Raw genomic sequence first — 25,587 nt, forward strand, 5'->3', positions numbered from 1 at the left:
TTAATCAGAGTGCCCTCACATGTGTCATTCACGTCACTTAGATGGTGGTTATTACTTGAAATGGACCCACAGAGAATCTCGACAGTTAACAAACTCAGTGGCATATCCAGCCACAGTGGCACTCTCCTGGGCTTCCCAGCACAGACTGCAGTTGAAGTGCTCACCATAATGAGGTTTCGACCCAACAGGTAATCTCTCTTTCTGCAGTTCTGGCAGCCCCCTGCATGATCTGGCACCGGCAGCGGACACATGATTACCAATAAATCCAGAGGAAATGTATTTAGTCAGGAACGCAGTTAAAGAATGGTAAGGCTGCCATCTAGCAGGCAGTGTAGCAGCGACAGCTCAGGCTCTCCATTATGTCTCATGCTATCAAGTTCCTAAAATGGAATCTCTTCATGTGATTAGCATGGATCTGTATGCTGGGTTTGCAGAACTGTTTAAATTTATGTAGGTTAATCTTTAAATCTTGTTCAGTGAGGGCGTTCTTGTTGTGCATATGAAGAGACAGCTTGTGTCCATATTCCACTGTGCTTATCACACCCATGTTTGAACAAGTTCGATCATTTCACTTGGCATCATCCTGTGTGTGTGTGTGTGTGTGTGTGTGTGTGTGTGTGTGAGCTTTACCACACATTAGCTGTTATGCAGACTCGGTGACTTTGTCAGCAGCATCTTTGCTCTGGTCCGTCAGCAGACCAGACTTTAAAACCCTCCAGAACACGTCTTCATCTGTACTTGACTGAGCCTGTGTGGACTTTGTCGAAACAGTACGATGGCAGCGATGATGCCAAACTCTTCCAGATGTCCACACAGGCAGGATGTGAAATAAACAGAGCTGTGGTGTAACTTTGTACCTGGCTGCTCTCCTGTCTTTGCCTGGAAGCAGAGACACGCCGGTTGAGACAGACGCCTGTGTGGCAACAACCAGGCTGTCTCCTCCTGTTACATAATAATGAAATATGTTCTATATTATTGATTAAAGGAGATCTTTGTAACTTTTTTTAAGAAAAGGAAATAATATAATTTTCCTCCAACGATTGAAAAATGTAATTCACCCGTGCGGTAACAATTTCTGTTCATGTTTTGATGCTACAGTTTTACACTGTATTGTGCTTGGTCTGGTTTGGCCAGTAGCTGATGGTTGCCAATGTTAGCAAACTTTAGAAATTGCTGATGTCGCTTTGTATATCACATCACAGATTAGCATTCCAATGCAATAAAACAAGAAGTAAAGACATCATTTATTGAAATGTTCACCTGTGACATGCTAAAAAGTAGTGTAGTAATATCACAAGCAAAGAGGAGGAATAACGTTTGCAAAATAACTGAGTATATCACTAACACAGACAAATCTAAATAAAGTTTTGCTAACTTTTAGCCTACACTACAAAACCAAGTAAGGCTGTAGCAACAAAACCCCTGAGTGTAATGAAGTGAGCAAGTGTGTTTTATTGCTTATTAATTCAACTTTTCACTTGTAAAAAGATAGAATTTGTTATTTCTTGCATAGTATAGCATAAGGTAGTAAAGAAGTATTTTGCACTTTGATAGGAGTGGTCTATAAGATTGCTCAACATAAAAAGTGTGAATTAAGACAAATGGGTGGTTCAGCTGTGAATAATCACACTACCCAGCATTTCCTCATAAACGTTTTTGGTCTTTTCTTCTTCCTACAGTGAGGTTTTGCCTGCAAGCTAACTTGGTGTGTTGTAATTGTGATAGTGTGTGTAGGGTGGGGCACCTGTGTCTGTGCGGATGACGCTGATTCATTATGACTGTGTCTACCTACATTGGCTTGCATTGTAGGTTTGGACATGGAGACAGAGGATACCTGATGTGATGAGTGTGTCTGACTTTTCTCTCTGGGTGACACCATCTGCACATGTACATGATTTCAGTATTTTGTTCTACATTTTGAATTGACTGTAGCAGGGCTCAATCCTGACGCAAGCTACCAGCCTGTCCACCACAGGCTGTTCACCTACTATAATCCCATCATGCAGAAGAAGGCTGCTGCTAACCGCTTGCTGTCTGAAAGCAAATGTCAGACTCTAAAGGTAGATCCCATGTCCATCCACATGCCACTGTTTGGAAGCAAGCGCCAGGCCCTTCATCACATAGACACAGGGCTGAACGATGTGGGGAAAAAAATCTAATTGCAATTTTTCTGCCAGATATTGCAATTACGATTCGATTTGCGATTTTGTTTATTTTTGCGCCGAGCAGCACATAGCAGATTAAGCAGGCAGAGAGAGAATCCGGTCGATTTACACTGTGCAGATCGTAGATCAACAATAAACACAATTAAAACAGACAAAAACAGAAACAATTTAAATACATCCTACTTAGATGGTAGAAGCACAAAAATCAAGGACAGCTGAACAAATTAACAACATCTGAACAAGTCAGCAAAATCAGGGATGCACCACGCTCTCATGACTGCATGTAATGTGAAGTGTCACTTGTAAAGACAAACCCACAAAATATTATCACAAACACTGCAGTTCACCTCAACTCAAGCGTCTTTTCACTCATAGATTTGGTTTCATGGCCCACAAATGTTTTAGTTCACTCTTATCAGAGTTGTTTCTAGCAGCAACTGGCAGCTGTTTTCAGTTAAAACCTACTGTACACTGCCTGCTCAGCACCAAACGGCAGACAGACAAATGTAGCAACTAGCCGGTGAATATTGTGGAGCATTTAGCAGCTAAAAAGCCTGCAATTTTTCCAAAGATACCAAAACAGATTTACAAGGAGAGTAGATATTGTACTTCATCAGGTTGCTAGAAATTTGACCAAATGAATGCACCATTTTCTGCTGGAGGTGTTAAATAAGCCACTGTATGCTATTAAGTTCACCATATCAACTTTATAAGGTGATACTATGTCAGTGACTTGTTTACAGCTTGTTTTTGCCTCCCCTAAGAGGCCAACGCATCTGAGTAATAATGCTAACACAACTCCCAAGACTCCTATAACTGCAGCGTCAGTCGGGGGAGGGAGCATTCTATGGACCCTCTGGGGGGGAAAAAATTGTTTGTATACCGAGAGCCTGTTAGGGATGTCATACAGCAACTCATGTTTTCAGAAACAAGATAAAAGTGGGAGTGCTGTGGTGGAGCAGGGCAGAGAAGAATGTTGGCCAGAAAGTGAGATAACGGGAGTTTAGCGACTCAGTTAGGTCAAAATGAATCACTTCCTGCCAGCTCATTATCATTAGCATAACTTCCTGTCTGCACAGGCGAAAGGGGGACTGGTCAAGTGGATACTGGGGATTAGCAGAGTGTGCATTCCCATTCACTACAGTGGTATTCAGGCTATTGCATTACATCAGAGTTGGAAACAAGCCCCAGCACCCCATGCCTCATGTTCAGGCTGAACAAGCAGACATAAAGGAACATATTTTTTAACTAAGTCACAAAAATGTGCAGTTGCTGAGATATTTAAATAAATTGGCCCCTTGCATATAAACTGCAATGGCACCGTAACCTGTAATGTAATATATCATTCTTTTTTATCTAAAATGTTAAGAAAACAGCACTTGAGTTTTTGCTGTTTGCTTTGCTTACTGTCATTATGTTACATTACAGGATTTTACCTACAAACAGACACAGCCCAGGTTCTCGTGCCAGAAACGCGTCTGGAGGGGATCTACTTTTCCAGACCTGAATCATTTCTGCCAGGCCAAGAACTATCAATTACTTGGAAACCCAAACTCTGCTCTTATGGTTGATCATAGTTCTCAGATGTTTCCAGGACACAAACAGTTGATTAAAGCCGCATGGTATTTATTAAACCTCCTCGTTTATCATTTTATCCGTGGCCCTCTTGAGCCCTCTGTCTTTGCTTGTGTCTACTTGCAGCTCTCCATTCTCCTTGTGTTTTTTTTGCCTATCCCCTTCAAACATAATTTTTCTGTCAGCCTGTCTGGTCTCCTCTCGCAGATGAACATATCTCAGCCCATCCTCAGCGGCTGCTGTTGTCAGTGCAGGCTTTAAAAACGTCCCACACAGCACTTTTCCCTGCCTTCCCCCCTCTCTTTTCTTTCTTGGCCCTCCACCCCCTCTGACTCCTTTCCCTTCCCCTGTCCTGTCCTCCCTCCTCCCACCGTCTGTAACCAGAGCCCAGGGAATGGGAGGCTGCCAAGATCCAGTTTTCTTCTGCCCTTTTAAGGCTAAAAAACCAGGAGGAACTTTTTTTTCCTGCAGAGGGAGGGAGGGAGGATGACTGGAAGCAGTAGAAAGGAAGAGGAGGAAGTGTAGTAGCTCCAGTGTGGCTTGTTGCATGGAGTTAGAAGGGGGAGGGAGGAGAGGTGGGAGGGAAAGGAGAGAGAGCCTCAGGTCAATGATTTTCTGCTTTTGGATGTTTGAGGCTACAAGCTGAATTCATGTCAGTTGTAAAGCAAATGTTTTTAAGACATTTTTTGTCATGTCCTATACATTATCTTTAGTTTGATTATATATAAATAAAAATACAAAGGCAGACAATATACTGGCTACCATATTAATGTGTGTGTGTGTGAGATACGGGCAGCAGTGTGGAATGTGTGACATTTCTCTCAAAGTGTTCTGTCTCACTGGGTTTTTGTCACCCCAACCACGCCCCTCTTTCTAGGCATGACTTGTTCAGCATTGTTCTGCCAGACCTAGCACACTTTGACTATCTTAATGTCTGATGGCCAAAACTCAATCTGTGGTATATACTGCAGTGTGGTGCTGTACACGACAGGCTTAAGGCAATTGTTGTGTGGAGAGAATTGAGAGACTGATGGTGGTTAGGTAGGCTATATTAAAATGAATTCTAACACAACAATTAGTTATTTCACCTCAATTATAATTAGTTATACAGTTTAATTGAAGACGAAAATTAAAATATGCAAACATTAAGAAATCTGTTATTATGCTTGCTTTTGTTTTAATATCAGCTGTCAACATCATGATACAGTTACGTAGTATTTATTTATTTTTTTCAGAATACATAATTACAATCCCGGCTGATCGATATCTACACCTATAACATAATTTCCAATGATTTATTTATTTTTAACTATTCGGCTCAGTCAGTGGATCCCGGGTGTAAAGTAAATCTGTGTGAAATTGTCCTGTTAACAACCGAGCTTGTTAGCATCATGGGGAAGGAGAGGCATGCTAGCTAGCTCGTTGGCTCAAGAAGTGCATTTTTCGCCCTCTTTAATAACTCTTTGAATGAAATGATGTACAATCCTGAGAATAAACGACGCACTACAGAGAAAACCGAGAGAAAGTAACAAGCTAATGAGGGCTAGCACGTACCTGGCGGGCTTGCGTTTAATTGGTTAGCTCGCCAGCAGTTCACCAACTAGTACGGCGCGCCTTTACGTCACTAAGCTAAGCCACATATTTTGCGAAGACTTGTTATTGTATTTTGCTGCACCACTTTCTGGGGGCCTTAACTTCACTAAAAGTACATTGTGTACAAAGTGAATTGACATCTGAATAAAATAGACATGACTTATTTGCAGAAAGATTCAGGGTCATGTATTGGTAGATAGATCTGTCCCTTGAGAGTCGTGGGATTGTTTTTTATATTCTATTATTATACATGAATAAATATAAGGATACTATGAGCAGTGGACAGGGAACCTCAGGACTATCTAGACCTGCTGAGCTGTTTCGTCCTTCGCCGCACAAGATCTCAGGACTAATCTGCTCCGTTCCTCCTGCTGTCTCTCTCCTATGCGCTTTCTCCTCTTCACCCCTCTGTCTCCCTCCCTGAAATGCTGGGGTCAGGTCAGGCTGTAGGTCAGGGGTTGGAGTGATGACATAGCGATGTCACTGGGGGGGCTGCAACATCGAGCCAAACACATGAGTCATGGGAGTTTTAGGGGCAAAAGGAGCTTTAGACTACAGACACGCAAACTCCCCGTAAGGTAGCCTCTGCTCTCTCACACACGCAAACACACACACACACTCACTAATATCGGGGGGGGGGGCTTATGAGTCAGCAGAGGGGGAGTCTGCGGCGGTCTGTGTCCGTATATGGGCTCCGTCAGGCTTGGTTGGTTGTGGTCTGCCGGGAATGCTGGCAGATTCCTTGCATGTTTAGTGGCTTTGTGTGTGAGAGGCATGAATCAAAGTGCAACACACAGACACACATTATCAAGAAGTGTGAGGGCTACTTTGTCCTCACAGTACCGGTGAGGGCAGGCTTGTCTGATCTCCAAACCTGTATGCTAATGCTCTGTACTGGACAGCTTTGATTATTGATGACCTTAGTTTGGAAAAAAAACAAACACTGAAACCCATTAATTTTGAGTAAATTGGTACGGGCAGAGGCAGGGTCTTACTTGGACCCTAAAATTAAAACTTGTGACTGCTGTTTTTTCTCTTTAGACAAATCTTTATTTCTTTAACTGAATAAACAACATATAAAATAATTAGTTGAAGACACTCTGTGGCCTTTTCTGCTCTTGTTCTGGTAATGCTGTGGTCCTGTTTTAGTGTGTTTATGCTGTGGAGGCTGACAGGCCGCTATGTGACACACCCCTTAGCTGAGCTACATTCTTGGTGCAAGTACCAACTTGTGGTACACATGCACGTACCATTCACAGTGCACACCCTCCTATCAGTACAAATGACAATTTACAGCTGTCAGTTTTTTCTGTCTTCAGGCAAAATTTCTCGTCTGACCCTGCTCCACTTTATCACCGCGCGGCATATATTTTTCCACTGGGAGCAGCTGACATGTCATTGGCAGCTTACGAGCACATCTCTCAGTTGGAACACGAATTTCAGACGAGCAGTCATCTGAGGTGTCCTAGTGGTGGTTCAGAATGTAGGCAAAGAACTTGTCTAGTTTAAAGTAACTTCATGCTTTTTTTTCATGTCTTAACAGCCTTTGTTTCCTGACTGGCTTGCTGCTCTGCTCCTCATCTATATGATGCAGGAAATCCCCCACCCCCGTCCATCCACCCTGACCCGGTCCTTAAAACTCGTGCTGCAGCTCTTGGCTTTCAGATCCTCCTAGTGCACGCCTTAAACATTCAGCCTTTTCAGTAGCCCCAGCTGCAGCCTCGGCACTCTTGTGCAAAAATATCTATGAAGAAAAACGAATCACCCTAGACCTCATTGTTGTTGAGGTTGAGCCGCTGTCTAGACAATAACAACAACAAAACAAATTAACTTGACAGCTATATGAGCAGCAATAGAATCCGAATAGCCTAAAGCTCTCCTGTTTGTTATGTTGGTGGCGTTTTTTAGTGTTATTCTCAATGTTTTCATGCTTTCTGCAGCTCTTATCAGAGTGTTGAAAAGTCTGAAATCAGTAAGTAAATGCCAACTGGACACAGCTGCTGTCAGATGTGGGGGATTCACACACACGTCCCTATTAACAGACCCAAAATTTTTCAGACACCCTGCATAGAGTCTTGTATGTACATGTTTGATAGCCACCAGCACTTAGCTTCAAATCCTTACAAGAACCTGAACTTTAACCCCCCCCCCCCACTTTAACTATGTTCCAATCACCATCATACACACTGCTCCACCTTTTCCTCAAGGCTGGTCCTGAGTAATCTTTCCTCCTGATCAACTGCTTCTTGTGCAACATGTGTGTGCATGCTGCATTGTTTATGCTGGGTGGTATATATGTGTGTGTGCTTATCTCTATCCATCCTCATGCCTGTGCTAGCTTCTGGTTGCATAACTTTCTCCTCTGCTTTCCGCAGGACGTGTGGTTCAAACACAAATGCCTCAGATGTAACTTAGAACAACCAAACATGTTCCCACATGGACTGGTGTGTAAGTGAAGGGAGTTTAAGTCTAAAATAAATTATTCAAAACCTTTCCCCACAGAACAATTCATGTTAATATAGAAAATATCAACATTTTAGGGAGGAGGCTGTTTTAAAATAACAACATCCTGCTCAGATGTCCCCATGTGAACATTTATATAACTCTTGCAAAATGATTCATTTGGAAAATTCCCTACACACTCATCATGATACTTCTTTCTTTCACAATTTGTCTCCCCCTTCTGATTACCTAGATCCAGAGAACGTTTTACTCCTTTTTCATGTCTTTAATAGTATATTAGTAAAATAGAGAAACTAAAAGCAAGTTTATTTGTATAGCAGTTTTTAAAAACAGTGAACTCAAAGTGCTTAAATGAATAAAGTTAAAGTGCAAATGGAGAAAAAAATAATAGATCATCAGTTATAATGCAGTTGCAGTGCAGTAATACACTAAATACCCCAAAGTGCAGTGTAGAATCAGTCAAAAGCGTTCTATTTGTTTGGGGTGATAAAATGCTGAAGCTCAGATCTTAAGACCAAGTTTTCTAAATTGAGCGTACACCATTATAGTTCTGGAATTAAGGTGAGCAAAAACGCAGTGTCTTCCCTCCTGTCTGCCAAATGCAGTGACTTCTATCTTGTCTTTATTTAATTTCAGGAAATTGAATTGCATTGGCGCAGTGAGTCAGTGGGTCCGTTGTCATTTGATGAGAGCTGAGTAAATCAGGGTGTTGTCTGCATAGCTGTGATAAGCAATGTTGGAGCATGTACAAACTGAACTGCAATGGCCCAAGATTTAAACCCTGCAGGGCTCCACATGTCATGCAGACCTGCTCAGATTTATAATAATCAATAGCAACAGCAACATGGCCTCTGCCCTGGAGATATGATCTGAACCCGCTGAGGACTGTGCCAGATAATCCAACTTGTATTTCCAATCTGTCAACAGTATCACAACTACACAAAGATCAAACAGCACCAGAGCTGATGTTTTAGCTGAATCAGTATTTGGATGAATGTCATTAAATACCTTTCTATCCGTGCAGTCTTGGCGCAGAGGCGCCGTCTGAAGCCACATTAAAATCTGTTAAAAAGGTCATAATGTACCACGTGGGATGTCAACATAAACTACCGCTATCTCTCTTCAGAACAAACCATGGTCGATGATTTCTAGGTATGCATCCCATTCCTCCTTAAAAACGTTAGCCATACATTAGATAGCAGAGACACTCCTGAGGGAAATGTGGCATCCTGACAGATTCTCACTGAGTTTTAAATAGAAGATCCAAGATCCAACAAGAGTCCTTCCTCTGATCAACGGTTTCTCGTCCATTTTTTCAGGTTTGCACGAATGTTTACACATGGTAACATGACTTCAAATCTGTCCCCTCTGTCTTCCCCTGGACTCCAGACTCTAAAGCCATTGTGGATGGGAACCTGAAGCTGATCCTCGGTCTGATTTGGACCTTGATCCTGCACTACTCCATCTCCATGCCCATGTGGGACGAGGAGGAGGAGGCGGATGACAAGCAGCAGAAGACTCCCAAGCAGAGGCTGCTGGGATGGATCCAGAACAAACTGCCCGAGCTTCCTATCACCAACTTCCACAGGGACTGGCAGACCGGCCGGGCCCTGGGTGCCCTGGTTGACAGCTGTGCTCCAGGTGAGGGAAAGTGTGTGTGTGTTCCTGTGCTTTAGAGAGGGATTTGTGTCTATGTGCAGGGGGTGCGGACATGTTTTGTGTGTTTGAAGGGTCAGTGGAGGTGAAGGACTAGAATGTGTGGGTGTGCACGTGTTTCCCCCACAGAAAGAGTCTGAAATTAACACCAGCCCTGGTGTAAAAAGCATTTATCTCTGGAGGAATAAGAGCTCGGGGTCACCTGAAACACTGGCCCATAGCTTTTTGAGGTGATACTATTCAAATACCTCAGTTTTATATTGTATTATTATATTGTTTATTTGTCTTTTAGCATCGTAACTGTCTGCATACAACAGTGATTGACAACTGCAGATCTGAGGTCAGGTCAGGGAAAGCATGAGTGCGTAATTCTCACCTGTGTGAGAGTTAAAACTGAGGGTGGAGATGATGATGAGCTGAACAGAGTGCAGAGGAGGGGAGTACTGCCCCATCTCATTATGGGCCTGTTACATTAGGAAGGTGGGGAGAGAAGGAGCCTGAGGGGAGGACAGAGTAGTTGAAGGAAAGTAAGGAATAATGGAGGTTTCTGTTTACATGCTCAGGATGTTTGGCATACCTGTGGATCAGCGTCAGCCTTGAGCTGGAGATAAGGCTTCAAAAAAGCTTTTATTTTCCTCCAGAAAAAAGATTTTCATCAGTGTCCAAAAATAACAACCTCCAGAGTTGAGTGTCAATTATGAAGAAGTAAATAAAAAAAACTGCTGACAGATAATATGCTCGTGTGATAATGAAGGAACACCATAACATGCAACAGATGAATTCAAGGGCAGACGAATTGATGAGCCACAAAGACAGATGTTTGACCCCACACTCAATTACTGCTGAAGATTATTCATCTTCAAAGAAAGATTAGGAATGTTTTGCATTCTGCCTTTATCTGCTGGATGTCGTCAAGGCTGTAACTTAGGAGTCAACATATTGTGCTGACAAGAAGCTCTCTGTCTCTTGATTAACCTCAGCTGACGTATGAAAATGAAAAATACTGTGCTAAACTGCCAGGTAATGTCACAAAAAGTTTTTAAATTGTTCCATATTGTCATGATATTGTTGTGACATGTTTTTAACTTTTATATATTAAATGATGAGTTATTGCCCCACTGCTTCCTGTCGCAAAACCAACCTCCTTCCTGTCCTGCAGGTCTCTGTCCTGACTGGGACCAGTGGGATCAGACCAAACCAGTGGACAACGCCCGTGAGGCCATGCAGCAAGCTGACGACTGGCTGGGAATCCCACAGGTAAAATAAATACCAATAGACCAAAAAAACAATAAGCAATAACACATTCTTCCTCTCATAAATTAAATGTTGAATTCATAAGCAATAAATTAGGGGAAATGCTGCTACAGCCTTGTTTGACCAACAGCAGATTGTGGCTGATGTTAGCAAGAGTTAGCAATCCTTAAATATACTGTATGTTGTCTAACTGAATCACTTTTCTGACTTTATCTCTCTTCTGTTTATGCTACTGTTGCAGCGAAGCAAAAATTTGCTCCGTGTTAGCAGGCCTTCACTGTTACACTACAGTTTAGCCTGTAACATTATCTTGTAACTGGCAACATTGCCGCTATTCAGCAAAACGTACACAGAACTGCTTTAGCCTACTTTATACTAATGTTTCATACATAGGCCACATGTTTGTACTGACCTTGTGTTAATTTAACCTTCAGTTTAACCTGGCCAGGCAAAATTAAACAAAGATAAACTTAAGTAAAGGAAAAGGCTGGTGATAGAGTCTTTTTTTTCTTATTGTCAAAAGATGCATCATTCTTTAATACTAGAGGACTGACTTGAGAAATGTGTAGGTTGACAATCATGGTGCGAGTTGCCACCTCAGTGGAACAGAACGTACAGCAACCATGCCGAGTCTGGTGGGATGTTCACTTGGACATTATGTAGAGAATCAACACAAGCTTAACTCAAACATTTGATCTCCTTTAGTGTTTGTCCAGAAAAGTTAAACATTTAATAGGGAGATTAAGTATAACTATGCTGCCTCTTGTGTTGCTCTGGTGAATGGCAGTGTTGTTGGCATGATTGGCACAGTGCTGGCAGCTGGCACAGCATAGCGTGCTGACAGTTGTCTCTGTGGTCGCCGCTGTTTCCGCCTTCAGCTCTGCTTCTGCTAAGAAACTGGCTTTGTCCCTTCCCCTAATGTCTTTGTGGGTTGTAACATCAGACAATAAGCATGTCTGTATGAGTTGGTGCCTGTTGGTTCGCGTGAGTTTGTCTCAGGTACTTTCTGAGTCGCGGAAGAGGTTGGTATGTGGTTTTCATCTCTAAATCACAACTACTCAGTTGATTTTCGTGGGTACAGTCTCCATGGCAACTAATCAGCGCTACATCAGACTGTACAACTGTAGCCTCCCTTCCCTTTCATTAGAGAGTATGCTAACAAGGAAAAAACTTTTGGAAAACTCTTTTCTTCTCGTCTTGGTGTCTTAGGTTATAACCCCTGAAGAGATCGTTGACCCCAATGTGGACGAACATTCAGTCATGACCTACCTGTCCCAGTTCCCCAAGGCTAAACTGAAGCCTGGCGCACCTCTACGACCCAAACTCAACCCTAAGAAGGCCCGCGCCTATGGGCCAGGTAAACACACACACACCTGTATCTAGACTTCAACAAGGAAACAAAAGCGTTTGGAGCAGGGAGGATTGGACCCAGAACCTATGAGCTAGACCAAGGTTGTTCTGGATACAGCTTTAAATGTGACATAGTAATGTTAAGGAGCATGCATTGTATGTACCTACAGCCCTTTCTGAGTCAGTCCAGGGCCCAACATGACACATGCACAGGACATTATTTAATACACTATCACAACTCTCCTGCCACCTCCCCTCTCTGAAGGTGTTGAGCCTGTCGGTAATGTTGTGATGAAGAAGGCTGTGTTCACCGTGGAGACCATCAGTGCAGGAATGGGAGAGGTGCTGGTTTACGTGGAGGACCCTGCAGGACACAGAGAGGAGGTGAGACGCTGGTGATGTTTGGGATATTTGGTCCTTTTTTGGTTGTTCTGGCAAATTATTTTGTTAACTTTTTTAAAAATCTCCTCCAGGCGAAAGTGACTGCCAACAATGATAAGAACCGCACCTACTCGGTCTTCTACATCCCTAAAGTCACAGGCATGCATAAGGTAAGCTAAGAGTAATTTTTAATGCATAAGACTGATCTTACGTGATATGACCCTCTAAGTGGACTGTTTTCAGTGTATTCCAAGGATGTGGGAAGCCAGTGTTGGAAATTGAGTACATTTACTTTGAGATACTTGTACTTTACTGGGATATTTCTATTTTATGCTACTTTATAAATCTGCTCCACTACATTTCAGAGAGAAATATTTTACTTTTTACTGCACTACATTTATTTGACAGCTGGGGTTATTTGTTACTTTGCATATTTTGCATATTGAAAAGTGACAGAATCTGCCAGCGTGTTTTTCAACCTATTTTCAATGCAAATCTAATTTTTCATAATTGTAGTGCACACCTGTATTATACTTTTTAAGATATAGACGCTCATTTGTTAAACATTTACATTTAAACATGTTGAAATATTCTCACTACACTGCAAAATGGGTGTATTAGGACTCACTTAAAGACAGAAATGTCTTTCTGTGATCAAGGTTTTTGCAGGTCCACTCTATAACAGCTGATCACACATGACTGCATCATTAATATTATTCTATGACACATATGCCATTTGGCACAACAAATACTTTTAGAAATACAGTGGCAAAAATGCCGAAAGAATAATCTGAAAATGTTTCACTTCTCTTCTTCATTTGCGTAAGTCTTCGCTTCTCTCTCGCTATCGTCCAGCTGCACACTTTCCATTTCTCCCCTTACTCTTCAGGGAGCCTGTGAGATGATGTTTATACATAAATATAATTAAATTAATACTCCATCAGAGCATCTTAATAAAATTGCCTCTAAGTGATTACTGCACAGAGCGGCAGTAATTAAAAATAGAAACATGTTATTGTTGCCTTACGTGGACAGAAGCGCTCTAAAGACTGAAGTGGATTAAATTCTCTGTCGGGATGATCAGTGCCTGTCCTCTTTATTCAGTTGAGCACTTGAAAAACATCTCCATGTGCTCACACGCTTTTGAAAAAGTGCGTAAAGAAAAATGGTAAAACACATTTTTATTAACAGCAGAAAAACAAACAACAAAACCTCCATCCTGCCAGGTCAAACTTTTTTTTTTTTTTATCATAAACTGATACTAAGTTTTCATTTTGATATATATATATATTACTAAAAGGGTTTCTACTACCCAGCTATGGAGTAGTCTTTAATTAAGAGCAGCTTTTCACACAAGTAAAATTTAAGATTTTTTTAATACCACACAGAATGCAATTTGATGCCTGTCTCACGATCCTACCAGCCAAAGTATGAAAGAATGATGAAAAATCACACAACCTAGAATTCACCTTTTTATTCAGTCTTCCCCGGCAGTATAATACAATAATTTCTAATGATATAGTTAATTAAATTAATAATACCTGGATCCGGATGAGCAACATAAAATCTATAGCTGAATTAATCAATCAAAAATGATTAAATCCTGTAAGTTCATCTAAGTTTTTGCTAAAGTCGCACTCGCCCATCATAAGACGATGAGCCTCCTAGCTATTGTGCCAGCTAGCTAGTGTTGGTGGTGACTGAAACAGCACAATCCACTGTCACAACAATCCTACTTTTAGTTTTTACATTTTATAACTAACCTGCTGACAGCAGGCAAGAGACAATATTTAATACTTTGTTAATTAAAGGTTTTTTTAATACCTTCTAAGGTCTTTTTTTGAGGAAACTGAATTCAATGTTTTCCTAGACCTCCAGATACCCTGTAGTGGGACGTGATGGGTCCAGACACAATTTTCACTCTCTCCTTTCTGCTCTGTAGGTGACAGTTTTGTTTGCAGGGCAGCACATCTCTAAGAGCCCATTTGAGGTAGAGGTCGGAATGGCTCAGGGAGACTCCAGCAAGGCCACGGCCCAGGGACCAGGCATCGAGCCCTCAGGGAACATCGCCAATAAGTCCACCTACTTTGACGTGTACACAGCAGGTAATAACGCCGGCGATCGGAGTGAGGTTTGGAGTCTTTCAGAGAGTTTTATCGTGCGGTTTAACTCATGTTATACCAGTTTCCTGTTCTTGCATCCCCTCATCTCGCTCCCCTGTTTCTCTCAGGTGCTGGTGTTGGCGAGGTGGAGGTGATGATCATGGACCCTGCTGGCAAGAAGAACACGGTGACTTGCACCATCGAGGACAAGGGCAACAGTAGCTACCGCTGCACCTACAAACCCACCCAGGAGGGCCCGCACACCATCTACGTCACCTTCGCCGGTGGTCAGATCAGCAAGAGTCCCTTCACAGTCACCGTGGGAGAGGGTAAGAATTGTATATTTGATACCTTAAGCAGCGTCCTATTACTAAGGTCACTAAGAGACCCTGCTTAAAAGTCATTCTGTGTTTTTCCCTGTAAATCACCAGAATTACATGAATAGAACTCCAATCTCTCAGCATGTAATGACTATCAGCTCTAACAAAGCTATAAATCTTAAAGGCAACAAGAGACTTTTTTTAAACCTTGAATATTCGTTTTTTCTTCAGTTGGGTCTAATGATTTGCTGTCTTTTCCTGCCACTGTACGGGATGGTGTCCTCTCTTCTCTCCTCCCCTCCCTCCCTTCTTCTCTTCGATAGAGGCCCGGTGGTATCTGTCCTCTCTCTGGAATGGCCTCTTCCTTCTGCTGTCATTTCCTGTTTCCTGGGATCTCTCTTGGGTACCCACTGTGTGCGTGTGTGCATGAGTTGGTGATCTGTATGTCCATGTAGATATCTGACTGCATATCCTTTACTGTGTGTGTGTTTGTGCATGTCTTTACTTGTGACTCATTTCCCTCTGTAGACTTGCTATATGTGTGGTATGTGTCATCTGCATGTACAACTCAAAATGACTCGCTCAGGAACAAGTCAAGAAATTCCCAAACAAATTCTCAGATTTCCCTGATAGAAAACAACCAATAAGCTGCAGTCTTGCTCAGAAAAGGGTGCCTCCTTTCTTCCAGCTCCCTATTGGTCTTTACACCATGACACAATTCACAAAGAATTGTATTTGTGTTGCGTGACCAGCGTTGTTTGAAAGATGGCTTTTGACACAATGACTCATTTTTGTTTTCTAGGAATGAAAATAACTTGGTAGAATTGAAATGAGCTTTGAGAAATAACCCAACCTTTAAGATCCATCCAAAACGACTTGTATTAAAATAAATAAATATTTTGGTACCAATTTCTAATATAAAGGGGCTATAAGTTTTAACTAATGGCTTTACTAATAGTTAATAAATAATTTTATACTTCATAGATCATAAATAAGCCATTCATAAGTACATGGCCAGGTTATAAAACATACCATTGTTTCTCCTTTTTTATTTGGTAATACCATAGTTCTAAATGTTGTTAATTCATTAAATTGATCCAATGTAAGTTATGTTGCAGGACGATGATAAATGCAGTTTGACAGTAGCACAAGTGAAGAAAAGCTACAAAGTCACAGAATGGACTGAGTAATGTGAAATACTCAGGCATATAATAATGTAACTTTTTTTTTTTTTTTTTTTTTTTTTTGCTAATATTGGCCAACATTAGCCACCATAGATTTCTGGTCATACCAGACCAGTAGTAATGCTACAGTACTAAATAATACCTCAACCTCAAACCCCAGCATCAAAATAGATTTAAATATAATACAATATAAATATATCCTTTTTCTTAGAGTGCCAAGTATACCGCTCCCTGGAAAATATCTTGACCCCCTTTCTGTTGCCTCTGTTCCTGTGGGGTTTCCTTTGCTTCCTGCAGGTCTTCCGACTGTGACTCAGCTGTTCCTATTTTATAAACGTTTAATCAGGAGATATGAATACTTCACTTTCTCTGTGTGGGTAATGCCTCATTTCCTTTACTGTGGTGGATGAATTCACGCTGCGGGATAAGATAGCTGGATAAGAGCCTCAGGAGGGATGTGCAGGCGGGAAAGGACAATTGAAAAGCACTAAAACGTTCCAGCAAGCCTTCATCCTTCTTGAAAATGATGGATGCACCGTTCAGATGGAAACAGTTTTGGTTTCATATCATTCACCCCGCACCTCATTCCTCTTCTCCCCACTGAAACCACCACTGTGCTCAAATGTGGTCATAATGTTGGAGTCTATTTCATTGTGTGTGTGTGTGTGTGTGTGTGTGTGTGTGTGTGTGTGTGTCTCCCCACAGCATGTAACCCCAGCCTCTGCAAAGCTAAGGGTCGTGGTCTGCAGCCAAAGGGCCTGAGGGTGAAGGAGACTGCAGACTTTAAGGTTTACACCAAAGGAGCTGGCACCGGAGAGCTCAAGGTCACCATCAAGGGGCCCAGTAAGTTACACTGCAAACACGTATTGGCTTGTTCTTCATAATTCCACATATATTTCCCAGCTCTTCTTTTATTGCTGTCATATTCAAAGTCCCCTGAAAGAAATAAAAGTAGTCCTTTCGTACCCATTTATTTAACTGTACATATTTATATAGATTAATTTATTTGATATTGATTTAAAAGGCATTCCATAAACATCTGCCCTAAAAGTCACTAGATTTGTCCCTTGACTCTTTTTTAAAAATAAAAATGCAGTCACTAAAAGGCTTTTAAAATTCACCAATCAAATCTAGCAAGGAAATCATTAAGTTGGCGAAAGTGGCCATGTAAACTTTATTCTTTTTTTATAGAGAACAGAAGACTGTTTTGCACATCTATTTCATCAGACATTTATGAGCAGCGCATCAGGCACGTGGAAGTTTTCGCACTGAAACGCCACAAATGAATGTATTATTGCAAGTTAAACCAGTTGTTTTTTTGTTTTTTTTTTGCATCTCTTTTTTAATATAGCCCAAAATTGCACACTTGCTTCAAAGGGTTTTACAATCTGTAAAGTTATGACATCCACTGTCCATAGACCCTCAATTCAAATTAGGAAAATCTGCCAAAAGAAACTTTTAATAAAGTGATGGTTCCAGTTTGTTGTGACTAAAGCTTCTTGCATTGACCCCAAATGGCCAAAAACACAATTAATGTAGTATTACTCATAAACTTTTGAAAGCTGTGTTGTTGTTGTTGTTAGCTCTTAAATTGGCAGTTAAGAAAAATATTTCTAACGTGTGTTTACAGAGGGGCTTGAGGAGCCATGTAAAAGGAAAGATCTCGGAGATGGTGTATATGGATTTGAGTATTACCCCACCACACCTGGAACATATACCATCACCATCACCTGGGGAGGACAGCACATTCCCCGCAGGTACACACACTCTCATGGAAACAAATTCTTCACTTGTACTGAACTGACTTGTTGTTGTGACTGATCGTTCTCTGCTCCGTTTAGTCCCATTGAGGTCAAGATTGGCGCAGAGGCAGGCCAGCAGAAGGTGAGGGCCTGGGGTCCAGGGCTGGACGGCGGAGTTGTCGGCAAATCTGCTGACTTTGTGGTGGAGGCTGTTGGAGACAACGTCGGTACACTGGGTAAGTAGGCCAGAAGGGAGGACAGAGAGTAAAAGAATCCTAAACATATATGTTGTTGTAAGTTACTCACTGACAGCTCTGTTTTATTTTCCCTGTTCAGGTTTCTCTGTGGAAGGTCCATCTCAGGCAAAGATTGAGTGTGACGACAAGGGTGATGGATCCTGTGACGTGCGCTACTGGCCCACAGAGGCTGGGGAGTATGCCGTGCATGTGCTCTGCAACAACGAAGACATCCAACACTCTCCCTTCATGGCTGAGATTGTCAACCCGCCTGGCAAAGACTTCTACCCTGACAAGGTTTGCACACACCCAAGGGACGCGTTCACCTACATGAGGTACAGCTGCAAAGCAGTTGTTTCCTTTAATGTTGAAATAATTTTTGCCATGAATGTGTTTATTCCAGGTTAAGGCGTTCGGCCCAGGCCTTCAGAGCAGTGGTTTGGCTGTTGGAAAGCCCACTGAGTTCACAGTCGATGCCAAGCAAGGAGGAAGTGCTCCCCTGAAGATTTTGGCTCAGGTAGGGCTGCGTGTGTTTCCGCACATGACCAGAAATGTGCTGCACGAGTAGCATCATCTGGCTCCGTTTCAGCCCCTCAAACACCTCTGTCTTCTTTTATGCACCTTTTAATAGATCTATTCCACTCTGAAGTGTTGTCTTATTCAACTCTTTGGTTTTCCACATCTGCACAGGATGGCGAAGGTACTCCTGTGGATGTACAGGTTAAGGATAATGGCAACGGCACATATGCCTGTACTTACACCCCACGTAAACCTGTAAAACACACTGCCATGGTCTCGTGGGGAGGAGTCAACATCCCTGACAGCCCATTCAGGGTGAGGACACATACACACTGACACACAAAGGACATTAAATCACAGAAAAGTCTCCTTTAGCTGTTGTGTTTTTGACCACAGATGAACATCGGCGCTGGCTGTCATCCAAACAAGGTGAAGGTGTCCGGACCTGGGGTGGCCAAGACCGGCCTCAAGGCCTTCGAGCCAACTTACTTCACCGTTGACTGCGCAGAGGCTGGTCAAGGTAAAGCGACATTAAAACTCTTGCATTCTTTCAAACAGTACGACTGTTTGGGCTTTTATTCATCAGGTGGACAGAAACAAGACTCCAGATGAATGCTATTGTTGCTAATGTGTCAGTTGGATGTGTAAATAGCCAATTATTTGCCAATAAGTTCGTCTTAACAACTTTATAAGGTTATAATATGTCAAAGACCTGTTGAATGAGGACAATAGAGGCAAAAAGGCTGCATTAAATGGCTGCGGAGCGTCAGCTGTAATCATCAGTTTGATGAGGTTTGTCTCCTGTCCTCAGGTGACATCAGTATAGGTATTAAGTGTGCCCCCGGAGTGGTGGGCCCCGCAGAGGCTGACATCGACTTTGACATCATTAGGAACGACAACGACACGTTCACTGTCAAATACACTCCTCCTGGAGCAGGCAGCTACACCATCATGGTCCTGTTTGCTGACCAGGTAAGTTTGAATCGTGCGTTGCTTGTGGCGTGAATGAGAGCAGAAAGTGTGTGTGTGTGTGTGTGTGTGTGTGGGATTTAGTGTATTCTTAGGTTTTAAAATGTGTGTTTGATGTTTAGGCTATTCCAATGACGCCCATCAGGATCAAAGTGGATCCTTCTCACGATGCCAGCAAAATCAAGGCAGAGGGACCAGGACTCAGCCGCACTGGTAAGAACACCTGTTCACCCAGTTTATCTAGTTATTGCAATAAAACCAAAATGAAACAAAAAAAAATATGACTCATTTCCTGAGAGAGAGAATTTTCCAAAATGTCTCAGCAGGCAAAACTGCTGGAGTTTTAGAAATGGAAGTTATTGTGAAAATGCTACATGAATGATTCCGTAATTTTCACCCAGGCTGACATTAACTCTGATTAATCTCCTTCTCTCTCAGGCGTTGAATTAAACAAGCCCACTCATTTCACTGTGAGCACTAAAGGAGCAGGAAAGGCCAACCTGGACTGCAACTTCAGCGCCCCAGTCAAAGGAGAGGCTGTCAAGGACTTTGAAATCATCAACAACCATGACAACACACACACTGTGAAATACACACCGGTGTATCAGGTAAGATGGGAGAAGCACTCACACATACAAACGTGCAGATTTACTCTCTATACCTAAATCGTCTCATAGTTACTTTCTGATTACAGTCTTCACCATCAAGTACAAGCTAAAGCCAGGAGACAGTTAGCTTAGCCTAGCATAAAAACTGCAGTTAAACTGAACTGGAATTTGTTCGGTCAGAAACAGGCGGCTGTTTATGTTGGCATTATCTGTCCACCCTTTCCTACATAATCATTTGTGTGATCACATCTGTGTCACTTCCTGTCCCAGGGTCAACTGGCAGTTGCTGTGACATACGGTGGAGATAACATTCCCAAGAGCCCCTTCGTTGTTGGTGTGGCCCCAACACTGGATCTCAGCAAGATCAATGTCAAGGGCCTGGGAGACAGTACGTAGTTTCCTGTCATTGCTCTTGCAGCTCTTCACGTTTTGACTTCACCCCTTAACTACAGCATCATTTTGTGTTTGACATAACCACAGCTGAATGGTGTTTCTGTTGCTCAGTCGTTTTGTTTGTGTGGTGTATCATTTCTCTTCATCTGTGGCATTTTTCAGGATTTTTGACGGAAAAATATATAGATTAAAAGTTCTGCATGATAGATAATAAGTGTGTGATTTTGATATTTAAGGATCTGATCTCCCAAAGATTTTCCCTAGCATTTGTAATGTGGCGCTGCATATGATTGTGTCCTGCTGAGTTAAAATTGTACAATCCTATATCAGAATTATGAGAGAATACATCATTATTTTTGAGATTTTGTCTCAGAATCAAACTTTTGACTTACTGTTTCATCATTTTTACTTTATACCATGTGATTTTACTAAATCTAAGAAGAAAATCTGACCTACTATCTCATAGTTTGAATTTTGTCTAAATATTTTTATACTTTTTTTTTTTTTTTTTTTTTTTGGATGTCCATTTGAAACACTTATCAACCATATAATGGAATAGCTAATCTACAGCACTCTCTTTGCTCTGTGTGTCATTGTAGAGATGACTGTTGGCAAAGACCAGGAAGTGACTGTCAAATCAAAGGGTGCTGGTGGTCAGGGCAAGGTCGCTGCCAAGGTGACCGGACCGTCAGGGAAGCCTGTGGCCAGCAAGGTGTGGCACGTGATTAGGACTCATTTTGCTTCTTTACAAGTGTCCATGTGGAGACGATGTGTGGTCCTGAGCAAAATCCTGCATCTCTAACATATGATGCAAACATGCTGGATTTTTTAATGTGTAAAATCCTGTTCATATTTCTTGTTCAGGTTGAGCCAGGGCTGAGCCCAGAGACCAGTGAGGTGAAGTTCATCCCGCGGGAGGCAGGGCCATACCAGGTTGAACTGACCTATGATGGCGTGCCAATCCCTGGATCACCCTTCAACCCCACAGCGTATCCTGCCTCAGATCCCTCAAAGGTTAGCCACAGTTTCTGACAGACCGTACAGATCTATAGTAATTAAATAAAATGTATAATGTGTAAATTAAAGTAAAACACAATTTTGGTCATTAATCATCTGTTCCTGTCCTCTCTGGCCTCCCCTCTCAGGTACGCTGCTCTGGCCCAGGCTTGGAGCGTGCCAAGGTCGGGGAGAAAGGGGAGTTCATTGTGGACTGTACCAACGCCGGCCCGGCTGAGCTGACCATCGAGATCATCTCAGACAGCGGCACTGAGGCCGAGGTTCACATCCAGGACAACGGAGACGGGACCTACACCATCACCTACATCCCTCTCTACCCCGGCTCGTACACACTCACCATCCGCTACGGCGGCCAGGACGTGCCCAACTTCCCTGCTCGGCTCAATGTGGAGCCTGCGGTCGACGCCAGTGGAGTCCGTGTGTTTGGCCCGGGAGTGGAGGGCAAAGGTAAAAGAACCTGCTGCAGGAGATTAACATAGATGTGTTTTTTTTTGTCATGCATTTGTTATTTTGTGTTTTGGTCACAGAATGTTTTTTATTTATTTATTTTTTTCAATGTTCTGATGCAAAGTTAATTATTTCATTTTCTGTGTCCTGCATATATGCTGTAAATTAACGTAATAATTGTTGGCATACTTCAACAGTTGTAAGATCTGAATCAGATTGGTGCATCCCTGGATTCTTATCTGTACAAGCTTGCAAACAGTTCCCCAACATGTTCCCTGTTCTGTGTTTTTAGGTGTTTTCCGCGAGGCGACCACAGACTTCACTGTGGATGCTCGTGCTCTCACACAGACCGGAGGCGACCACATCAAAACCCTCATCAGCAACCCGTCTGGCAGCCGTACGGACGCCATGATCACCGACCTCAGAGATGGCACCTACAGTGTAGAGTACACTCCCTATGAGGAGGGTGAGTTCAGACGCAGCAGTGTGTGCGTAATTTGATTCTCAAATTTGAAGCTGTTCTAATATTGTGTGTATGCTTCAGGCCCACACAGCGTGGAGGTTTGCTATGATGGCTCTCCAGTGCCTAAGAGTCCCTTCCGCGTTGCCGTCACTGAAGGCTGTGATCCAGCACGTGTTCGCGTGCACGGTCCTGGACTGAAAGGCGGCACCACCAACAAGCCCAACAAGTTCACAGTGGAAACCCGGTAAGTGAGACTGATTTACTTGGAAGAGTTCAAGCAAAAGGCAAATGTCACTGAAAGGTTTCCTGCTTGTATTTGTAATGTCCATCGTCTTCCCTCTGCAGAGGAGCAGGTACTGGTGGTCTTGGTCTGGCGATGGAGGGTCCATCAGAGGCCAAAATGTCCTGCACTGATAACAAGGATGGCAGCTGCAGTGTGGAGTACATCCCATACGAGCCTGGCACATACAACCTCAACGTCACCTACGGAGGACAGCCCATCAAAGGTGCCTAACTGTTACAGCTAAAAAAAAAAAAAAAATATATATATATATATATATATAAAAAAAAAATCTGGTTGCATTTTTATCACAAGTTCACAAGTTAAATTTTCTGAGAGGACAGGAATTGTTGTGAATACAGTGTTCAGATCTCTGACACAGTAGAGAAAGCCGAGATATGCGTGACAAGAAAGAGAAACACAGCAAAGGTTTTGTGATAAAGTTTCTAAATATAAAACTTTCTCAGATGGCTTTTTCTAACCTTTTCTTACATTTTGTCTGTGCAGGTAGTCCATTCTCTGTGCCAGTCAGTGACACAGTGGACAGTACCAAGGTGAAGTGCCAGGGTCCAGGCCTGGGAAACAATGTCAGGGCCAACATTCCTCAGGCATTCACAGTGGACGCCTCCAAAGCTGGAGTGGCCCCACTGCAGGTCCGCGTACAAGGGCCCAAAGGTAAGTGTGCGCTCTAATGTTTCTAATGTATTCATGATTGAAAAAAGCGTGTGGTTTGTGATGGTCACATACAAAAAGAAACTAAGAATTATAACGCTTAGTATTGAACTTCTCTCTTTCTGCCTCTGTGTTTGTGTGTGTGTTCAGGTGTGGTGGAGCCTGTGGAAGTGGTGGATAACGGTGACCAGACTCACACAGTCAACTATGTTCCCACCAGAGAGGGACCCTATTCCATCAATGTATTGTACGCTGATGAGGAGATACCTCGCAGGTAACGCACAAAAGATTCTGCGTACAATCACCATTTTTTAACGTCTGGATATTTGTTCCATGCAGCCTCTCCTCTCTCCCTCTGTCAGCCCCTACAAGGTGAAGGTGCTCCCCACCCACGATGCCAGTAAGGTCCGTGCCAGCGGACCCGGCCTCAACACCACAGGCGTGCCCGCCTCTCTGCCCGTCGAGTTCACCATTGATGCCAAAGATGCAGGCGAGGGACTGCTGGCCGTTCAGATCACCGTGAGTGCTCACATGTGATGCACATGCTAAAAATAAGAACAAATTACTTTGGGAAGTGTTTTGAAACTTAGGTAATTTACCGCCCTAAAGGACCCAGAGGGGAAGCCTAAGAAGGCCAACATCCGTGACAACCATGACGGGACCTACCTGGTGTCCTATGTGCCGGACATGACTGGCAGATACACAATCCTCATTAAGTACGGAGGGGATGAGATTCCATACTCACCCTACCGTATCAGAGCCCTGCCCACTGGAGACGCCAGCAAGTGCACTGTCACAGGTATGTGCAGGGCACTTAGATCACTTTACACGTGTGTTCACTTTTATTGAATTAGTTTGACTCAAAGTCGTTTGTATTGCCCTCTATATACCATAGGAGCAGTCATTCTACATGATAATGATTTTTAATGTTCCTAATTTGTAATATAAAACTCCAATGAGCTGCTGGTTTTCCCTAAAAGTAATTAACAAAACAAGAAATCATTTGGTTAAACTACACAGTGTTGTGTTATTTATGCTTCATCCACTTTTCACCCATTTTGAATGTTTAAAGGAGCTTTTTGATGTATTAGGAAATGCACACAGCTACATATCTGTCCATGAAATATGAAGCTGGAGCCAGGAGATGGTTAACTTAGCTTAGCATAAAAATGGAAGCAGGGGGAAACAGCTAGCCCTCATATCATGTTTATTTAATCTATATGAAAACCACAGATTCTTGTCTTTACACTTAAGATTTTGCACATACAATCAGTGAGCTTTAGAGGAGATGGCAGGCGGATGTAGTTGAGTCTAGTTTGGCTTTGGACAGAGCAAGAGTAGCTGTTTTCCACTTCCAGTCTTTATGCTAAGCTAAGCAGTTGCTGGCTCCAGCTTCACTTTTAGCATCAGACATGAGAGTATCAATCTTATAATCTAACTCTCAAGAAGAAGTCATCATGTGTATTTCCTAAAATGTCAAACTGTTCCTTAAAAATAAACACAGATTTATTCTGATTTTTAAAGTGAAAACTAATGTTAAGCTCAAATTATAATTCATCAAAATATATTTTATTCACGAGCTATGATGTCACTCACAGTAATCACAAACGATAATCTCCCAGTATAACTCCTATCTGTGAGAGCGTGAACGATGATCAGTTCTTAAAGATTTTATCTCTCAGCGTTCCTACTGCTGGAAGATCATTTTTCATGCATTGTTGTATTCTTCACTCTGTGCTCCTCAGTTACACACCCCCTCACCTAAGTCCACGCCACACACACACACACACACACACACACACACACACACACACACACACACACACACACACACACACACACACACCCTCTCTGCTTCACACTCCACCATCACCGTTTGTTTTCATCCAAGTGTTTGGAGCACAGTTATTGCCTCCCACCACCCCCACCCCCACCTGACTGTCTTTTATTTGTCACTTTTTGTCTTTGCTCCCCTGCTTCTCACCGTTCCTATTATCAGTCTCAATCGGCGGTCACGGTTTAGGTAAGCCTACTGAATGACTTTGTAATGTAGAGGAACTACTCTACCTTTTCTTTTTCTGTCAGCATGGAGGATAGTGGCACCAGCTTTCATCCGGATATCCCATTTTCTCTCTCTCTCTCTCGCTCTCTCTCGCTCCCCCCCCCCCCCCCCCCCCCCCCCCCCCCCCCCCCCCCCC

At 42.7% G+C, this 25,587-nt stretch overlaps 1 protein-coding gene across 2 annotated transcripts in view; it reads left to right on the forward strand.

The window, feature by feature from the left end:
- flna (filamin A, alpha (actin binding protein 280)) overlaps positions 1-25,587 on the forward strand; it is a 44,820-nt gene that overhangs the window by 9,686 nt on the left and 9,547 nt on the right. For both annotated transcript variants that reach the window (XM_046057604.1, XM_046057605.1), the window contains exons 3-30: positions 9,186-9,437; positions 10,612-10,709; positions 11,916-12,063; positions 12,322-12,440; positions 12,530-12,607; positions 14,380-14,542; positions 14,668-14,868; positions 16,749-16,886; positions 17,674-17,800; positions 17,885-18,021; positions 18,122-18,318; positions 18,425-18,538; positions 18,712-18,855; positions 18,937-19,060; positions 19,352-19,512; positions 19,632-19,722; positions 19,948-20,117; positions 20,388-20,505; positions 21,110-21,222; positions 21,375-21,524; positions 21,656-21,974; positions 22,267-22,440; positions 22,519-22,681; positions 22,783-22,943; positions 23,225-23,392; positions 23,540-23,663; positions 23,752-23,908; positions 23,999-24,188. In XM_046057604.1, the coding sequence (XP_045913560.1) occupies positions 9,186-9,437; positions 10,612-10,709; positions 11,916-12,063; positions 12,322-12,440; positions 12,530-12,607; positions 14,380-14,542; positions 14,668-14,868; positions 16,749-16,886; positions 17,674-17,800; positions 17,885-18,021; positions 18,122-18,318; positions 18,425-18,538; positions 18,712-18,855; positions 18,937-19,060; positions 19,352-19,512; positions 19,632-19,722; positions 19,948-20,117; positions 20,388-20,505; positions 21,110-21,222; positions 21,375-21,524; positions 21,656-21,974; positions 22,267-22,440; positions 22,519-22,681; positions 22,783-22,943; positions 23,225-23,392; positions 23,540-23,663; positions 23,752-23,908; positions 23,999-24,188 (4,299 nt within the window). The remainder of the gene's footprint in view (positions 1-9,185; positions 9,438-10,611; positions 10,710-11,915; positions 12,064-12,321; positions 12,441-12,529; positions 12,608-14,379; positions 14,543-14,667; positions 14,869-16,748; positions 16,887-17,673; positions 17,801-17,884; positions 18,022-18,121; positions 18,319-18,424; positions 18,539-18,711; positions 18,856-18,936; positions 19,061-19,351; positions 19,513-19,631; positions 19,723-19,947; positions 20,118-20,387; positions 20,506-21,109; positions 21,223-21,374; positions 21,525-21,655; positions 21,975-22,266; positions 22,441-22,518; positions 22,682-22,782; positions 22,944-23,224; positions 23,393-23,539; positions 23,664-23,751; positions 23,909-23,998; positions 24,189-25,587) is intronic.

This window comes from Micropterus dolomieu, linkage group LG08, assembly GCF_021292245.1.
Source record: "Micropterus dolomieu isolate WLL.071019.BEF.003 ecotype Adirondacks linkage group LG08, ASM2129224v1, whole genome shotgun sequence".
Lineage (NCBI taxonomy): Eukaryota > Metazoa > Chordata > Actinopteri > Centrarchiformes > Centrarchidae > Micropterus > Micropterus dolomieu.